The 7,599-nt window shown below is 36.2% G+C and overlaps 1 protein-coding gene across 1 annotated transcript; it reads left to right on the top strand.

The window, feature by feature from the left end:
• Positions 1–5,688: 5,688 nt before the first annotated feature.
• Positions 5,689–7,305, top strand: LOC133333144 (serine-rich adhesin for platelets-like; the record flags this gene model as incomplete). The annotated part of the gene is made up of 1 exon (XM_061541477.1): positions 5,689–7,305. A coding segment is annotated over one exon (1,617 nt), but the record flags the coding sequence as incomplete, so codon positions are not given.
• Between the last annotated feature and the right edge of the window lie 294 nt (positions 7,306–7,599).

A 7,599-nucleotide genomic window follows, 5' to 3' on the forward strand; every position in this document is an offset into this window, starting at 1 on the left:
AAAAAATCATTACCAATAAATATAATTTATTTCAAAACATTTTTTTTGGCAATTAGCCTCTTGACTAAAAACCAATTGTGTGCTACAAATTGAGAATATCATTAATAGTCCCCTATTTAAGAAAACAACTCGAAATGACCAATGTACCACAACAACACTTAACTATAATGTATTCCTGGCATGTACATAGACCAACCTCTCCCTCCCCTTCCACCAGCGTTCTTCAAACACCTAAAATAAATATCTGAAAAATATATTTTTCACAAAATCTTTTGCGTTAATTAGTAAAGCGACACAAGAAAATTTAGAGGTGTTGTTGTTGTTTTTTTTTTCCTCAACAACAATTAAAAGCATAAAAATTACCACCACAGCATGAAATACATTTCCTGTAGAATGATTATAGCCTGCCTGTGTGTAGCAGATCAAGTAGCAATCACCTCATAAATATTGGGAGGAAATTATGAAAAAATAGATATTCCAAACAGGCATTTTCTTCTCTAACTAAAAAACAACAACAACAACCAAATTTCAAATCAACTTAATGAGATAATGTGAATGACGAATGTCTGTCAAGATGTGTTAGAACATTTTGTGTTTTTTAGTTTTTTTCTGATCTATTTTGAAATACGTGAAATATATGAAGCAAATACAAATTTTGAATATTTTTCAAAATTTTGAAAAAACACACAAAGATTGAAAACAAGTGTGAATGGTGCCGTCATGTGTGATTGAAACGAATAGTGGGTTGTCGGCAGCAGATTGAGGGCAAATTTAAAATAAGAAGAAATGGTATGGAAAAAATATACGGATTTCAATTTTGGTTCTTTAAACAATTCTGACGAAAATATATATGGGAGCAATATCTAAATTTGGAGCGATCTGGAGCTACATCTAAATCTGGGCCAATTTGTAGGATCTTTTAAAAATATTTTTTTAAAAAATCTATGTATTGTAGGTCCTTAGAAAAATATTCCTAAAAAATTCTACGTATTTGGGGTTCTTTGAAAAATATCCTTTAAAGAATCTTTAAAAAATATTCATTACAAAATATACGCCTTGTAGGTTCTTTAAAAAATATTCTTTAAAAAGTCTACGCCTTGAAGGTCCTTTAAGAAATCTACGCCTTGTAGGTCCTTTGATAAATATTTCTTATAAAATCTACGCTTTGTAGGCTTCTCTGAAATATATTCTATAAAAAATTGATGACGTGCTTACACACTTCCCATAGATCTCCGATTGCACTCAAGCACGCATCCCCACCATATGTTTTCAATACAAACATGCCCCCAACTCTCTCACACACATATCCCCCATCTCCCCTTCCTACTACTCCACAACGCATCTTGCCAATGTTGCATGCAATCCAAATGATGTCTATTTAAATCACGCACTTAATTAGTGCTGCTGCCTGCCTGCTTACCTACTTCCTCAACTGTGGACTCATGAAAAATTGACTCTATTGAATGCCCATTACCCATGATGAAAAACAGAAACAAGAAAAAAAGAAATTGAAATACTTAAAAAAATATGAAATAAAAAAAAACATCATTCACAACTATGAAATATTCTTCTTCCTCCCAAAAACCCAAAAACAACACCATCCGGCGTCATCTTCAAGGTACTCACAAAAATAGACATTTATCTTGCCATCGAATGAAATGAGTCCATCAATCCCTATGGAATATAAGCACAAACATCCAACTATTTTGTAAATGTGTTAAGTGATATGCCCTCATATTCACGAGACCATATTTCTTATTGAGAATGTGCGATATTTTGTAATTTTTTTTTTTTTTTTTTTTTTTGAAATGGTTCGAAGAATGACAGGTCGTACAGCAAATCAACTGTTGGGGGAATTTAGACACCTTGTTCTTCTAATAACTCATAATTCATGGCAGATATTTTCGTAAACACACACACATACATACGGATATACATCATTTACTTGACAAATGGGATTGATGATGAAATATAAAAATATTTTAAATAATTAATAGGAAACATTTTTTATTGAAGATGTTATTTAAATAATTATATTAGTGAATCTACACCTTGTGCTTTAAAAATATTCTTTAAAAAATCTACTTCTTGTAGGTCTTTTGAGAAATATTTTATAAAAAAAAATCTATACCTTGTAGGTCCCTTCAAAATATTCTTTTGAAAATCTACGCCTTGCAGATCTTTTAACAATATTCTTAAAAATTCTACTCACTGTAGGTATATTTATGAATACATGCAATCTGAAGTCCAATATTGCGAGCCAGCATCGCCAGGTCTTCTAATTTTTTACTGTCTGTTCGATATCCAGCGAGACAAAAAACTGATATTATCGGCATAATCTAAGTCTTCGAGTTTCCGTTAGAAAATCCATGTTATGTGCCTCTTCTTTGAGAGCAGACTTCATTAATTATTTTATCCGGTACAATTTTGAACAGTATATGTGATAGAGGACATCATTTATTTTCACATGCATGGTGTTGGGCCTGGTTATCCCTCTTCAGTTGTTATAATTCTTCATGACGCCTTTTGTGGGTAACTTCACAATGATGCACATCTTCTGTCGTCGGCTTTTAGAGCTTCTGACCGTAAACAATCTTCTCCTGCCAATTCACGTTCTAACATTCTGAAAATTAGTGGTAGTTCTACTTAAGAATATAAACATTTACTGGGATTTCGACACATATTCCACTTTAATCAATACACACGGGAAACTGCTTCCAACACAGCAAAAAAATATTATATAAACGTTAGTGAAAACCCCAGGGTGATAAGTGACAATATATCTTGTGATAGTGGCTTGGAAAGTCTACTGACGTCTAATTTTATTGAGAACAAAAATTGATTACTTTTAAGCAGGAGCCAATTGATCTCATAATCTATTCTTCATTATCGGCCTTGTTGTTTCTTCCACTTCTGAGACAGTTTTTCTTCCTCCAAACTGATACGATTTGAGGTCGAAATAAATCATCTGCGGTTCTGTCGTTGGCTTTTAGAGCTTCCACCGTTAACAATCTTTTCCTGCAGCTTTGTATTGATGATAATTTTGAGAACAAATATGGATTACATTTAAAGCAGGAGCAAACTGGTCTCGTGCTCTATTCTTTATCATCAGCCACGTTGTTTCTTCCACTTCGGAGACAGTCTTTCTTCTTACAAACTGATACGAATCGAGGTCGAAATAACTCATCTGAAGTTCTGTCGTCGGCTTTTAGGGTTTCCCCCAGTAAAAATCTACACCTGCCGTATTTAATATTCCTTTAAAATTAATTTGTTTTCCACGCATATAGCTCCGATGGTATTTCAAAAACAATTTTGCAGCATTACTCGGGCTACAGGCGTAGATTCTGGTGGACTTCCCGATGCATTCCTTGTCAGTGATGATATTCGTATTCCGTTCGTCAAATCGGATACAGAAATTCATCACCCTTCGGTATAACTTCTTTCCAGAAGTTTCTTTAATATTAGCGCATTTGGTAATTGATGGTAGTGAATATTAAATTTTAGCAATGGGGAACTCTTCAGAATACACATCCACTTCAATGATTTCATGCCTAGGAAGCATCAATATTCCATCTGTCGACGAGAAGTATAACTTCTTGTCGAATGCTTTTCTTTAATTTTTCTTAAGGGGAACTCATCCATGAATGTATCAGCTTACCACCTGTGGATGTCATTCTTCTTGAGTCCGAGGAGTCACCTCGGTTACCGTATTAACCATGAGGTACTGATGACGTTATTCATATCCGCCTCTATGGCTTCATGACTCGGAAGCTTGTAACCTGTCGACGTGAACGTGGTATTTCATCTTCGCTTTTTGCCACGGAAGCGTCGACATGTCGGTGTGGAATCTTAATTCTGCCTCGTCGATCTCATCCCCAAAACCTGCTGACATCTTATTAGATTCGGAAAAATATCAAAACAAGCTCTTTAATATTTTCTAATTTTGCTGCTGAGCAGCTACGTCAATACTGCGGATGACGATGTGATGATGATGAATTTTCTTGCCAAAATTGCAAATTGCGTGTTAATGCGTAACGATTGATAAATTTTTAATGATTCGTGTTATGTTAATTATCGATGAGTTACAAAATACTTTGGACAACACGAACGGCATCGCCTGTAAATATAAATTTTGTATCTCTCGCCCTATTAAAAGTTTGTGAATTATAAATAGTTCAGAAAATTGATGAAGTCATAAATTAGAAATACATTTTTTGTGTAAGAGTGGTGAGGAAAATGGGAAATGATAGCTTCGCTGAGATTATATTTAAGAGGAGGTTTGCGAAGGGAAAGAAATAATCATTCTCTTTCTACAAATGAGTGGGATACCTGCTAGAAAAGGGTCCTTACTTATAGAGATATTGACATCTGATCGACTGGACCAGCGAACAAAGCATGACATAGCTGAAATAATGACCATCGTTCTATACGTACTTTATAGGTATCAACCAGACAACGCAGAGACAACCCATGAAGAAACAATGGGTAAATTGGCAAGATTGATGACAAAATAAAACTAAGGCTAGAATTGGAGGAGTCACTTCGATTACTATCATGGTAACCATACTGATACGTTATCCAAAATGCATATCCACGTCAACGGTTTCTTGCCTCAGAAGCATTAGCCTACCATTTGTCGACGAACAGTCCGCCTATGCCACCTCAATAACCGTCGTGTTACCCATGACGTAATTGTCGTCTTTTAAGGGAGAATCATACCAGACGAAGTAGGAAAAATATGAACATTTCGATGATTAGCTTGTCTAGAAAGACTCCCTGAATGTCTTGTATAAAGACTCAATACATCAACTTAAGAACTTCTATAATGATTCCCTGAACTTCAGATCAATGAAAACTGCCTCAGACAACCTCTGAATTTTAGGTCGACTATAAAATACGAAAATATGTTTTCAGTTTCGAACGTTTTCAGCTTGTTGTGATTTTGGTTTTTGCTAGGTCCATTATGGTATGGTAAATATAAAGTGTGATTTAGTGGCGACTACTTTAGCCACGGATAATTGATGATAATTTTATTGAGAACAAAAATTAATTACATTTAAAAAGGAGTGGTAGGTAGAGAATGAGATGTATAACTTACAATATGTGTTGAGATCCTTGCTCGTGGTAGGATGTAATATAACGTGTGGGGTAATTAGAGCCAACTATTTCAGCCATGATGATGATTGTGATGGTATTCGTATTCCATTCGGAAAATCGTTTGCTGAAACTGATCGCCCTTCATTATAACTTCTTGCCAGGAGCTTCTTTAATATTAGCGCATTTGGTAATACATATCTTCAGAATACATATCCACGTCAATGATTTCATGCCTAGGAAGCATCAGTATGTCATCTGTCGACGTGAAGTATAACTTTATTGAGAACAAAAATTGATTACATTGTACATCGCATATATAATTTCTCCTCTCAATGTGCAGCCTCATCCACTGAATGGGGTTATTTAGCAGTCTCTGGAACGAGTGACTTGGAAAACTCACTAGTTTGACCATGATCATTGGGGCAAGGTGCCAAGGGAAACTTACTTGGCGTTTCGGATGGGAGTGGTTTTTTAGGGTCTCTGGAAACCAAATATATTTTTAATATATCTCCTTAAAATATATTCATTAAAATTTCGTAATTAAAGCTCTTTACTTATTTGTTCTTTCTATTGTTTTTTTTTCTTTTTTAGGTTAAAATATGGTTTCAAAATCGCCGAACCAAATGGAAAAGGCAAGATAATGTTACTAACTCTGAGGCAGCTGAGGTTAAATCCGCCAATTCGGGTAAAACAACGACAACAGCCACAACAAATAGTAGTACATCATCGATGACGACCTCATCGGTAACAGCAACACCGGCGGTGGCTACAACAACATCATCCTCTACAGCACCAATATCATCCCCAACAACAATGGAGAGTAACAACATTACAACAAATGGCAAATCAGTCGCAGCATCATCATCAAATGGACCATTGATGACCGCAAACACTGATGCGATTTTAACAACAACGACATCATCATCGTCCTCATCCTCCACCGCCTTGGCTACAACAAAGAAAAATGCTCACATCAATGGCACAAGAAATAGCTGCAATAGCGGTGGTGAGCCAGCAGCAGCATCAGCTAATGCCGAAGGTAAACGCAACATTGCAAATGAATTAAGTGCAAAATTAACCGCTAAACAAGCGACAAAAATCAAAAAACAATTGAATGCTCTGCTGGAGAAAACCTCAAAAAGTGCTACAGGTTCGGCAAAGCATGAGCAGCAAGCCACTGGCGGCACTACTACTAGTAGTAGTAGTTTACAACATGCATTACAAGCTGCTTCAGGTCAGATTGCAACAACTGGCGTTGGTGCTGCTGCTGCTCCTGGCAAATTAGCAAATAATACAAATGCAGTAATGGATAACAAGAATGGCCCCAGTCCGGCATCAGCTAACAATAAACAATTGCACAACAGCCATCACAACCATCATCATCATCACCACCAGCGTGGCCATCATCACCATCGTCATCATGCTGCCATACCGCACCATCATCATGCTATTCCATTAACGGTTGAGCCTGCAGCACCCTTGGAACAGACTGAAAAACTCGAAATCAAAATGGAGGAATCGCCACAACATCGCGAGTTACAATTAACATTGTTACGTGCCGCTGCTGCCGCCCAGCAACAACAACAGCAACAAGGTGGCCAACAAAGTCCACATTATGGCGAAATGGATTTTGAAAGTAAATTGGCCGCATCGAAAATATCAAATGCTTTAGCCGTGGCCAACAAATTGAATGGGGTGGAAGGTACAGCGGCGGCTTTATCCAAAAAGTCTAAAGCCACCAGCAAAAGTGAAAAACTTCAGCAGGCGACAACGTCATTGATGAAAGCCGAACACAAGGAAACAAAGGACACCACAGTGACCACAAAACAACTAGGCAATGTTGTCTCGACTTCTTCGCCGCCACCTCTCACGAATGGACAAAATAAAGATGGGAGTCCTCAACAATCTAAAATACCGAGTGATTTGATAGATGATGCTGAAGATACAGAATGTCGAGCAAAAGCCGACAATGATGAGGATGATAAGGAACAAATAAATTCTAATTTAGAGGCAACTACTTCTGCCGCCATGATGGATATTGATGATAATTTTATTGAGAACAAAAATGGATTACATTTAAAAGAGCAGACAACCAATCGCATTCGAGATTCTTCATCGTCGGCCTGCTCCTCCTCTTCCTCGCCGCATTCGGCCGCCTCTTCCGTTGTAAATGATAATGCTGATGATACTGAAATGCAAGAAATTTAAAATTTAATGAAATCGAAAAAAATCATTTTGAAAAAGATCTTCCAGTCCAAAACAAAACAAATAATCCACAACAAGAAAAAAAAACAAACAAAAACAAATTTTGTGCCAAAAATTATTTTGAAATAATAAAATAGATACTGCTATATTTCGTATGCACTATGTTAAGTGTTAAATAGATATTTAAGGTATATTGTAAAATAATTGGAAGATATTTTTGTTTATTTATGTATTTTTTAAAGAGTCAGAATCAATTTCTATTGATTGGGGAATAGTTCTGGAAGAGACCAATAATTT

The sequence above is a fragment of the Musca vetustissima genome, unplaced genomic scaffold (assembly GCF_032173495.1).
Source record: "Musca vetustissima isolate MV318-11 ecotype Yass unplaced genomic scaffold, APGP_CSIRO_Mvet_v1 utg66250, whole genome shotgun sequence".
NCBI classification, from domain to species: domain Eukaryota; kingdom Metazoa; phylum Arthropoda; class Insecta; order Diptera; family Muscidae; genus Musca; species Musca vetustissima.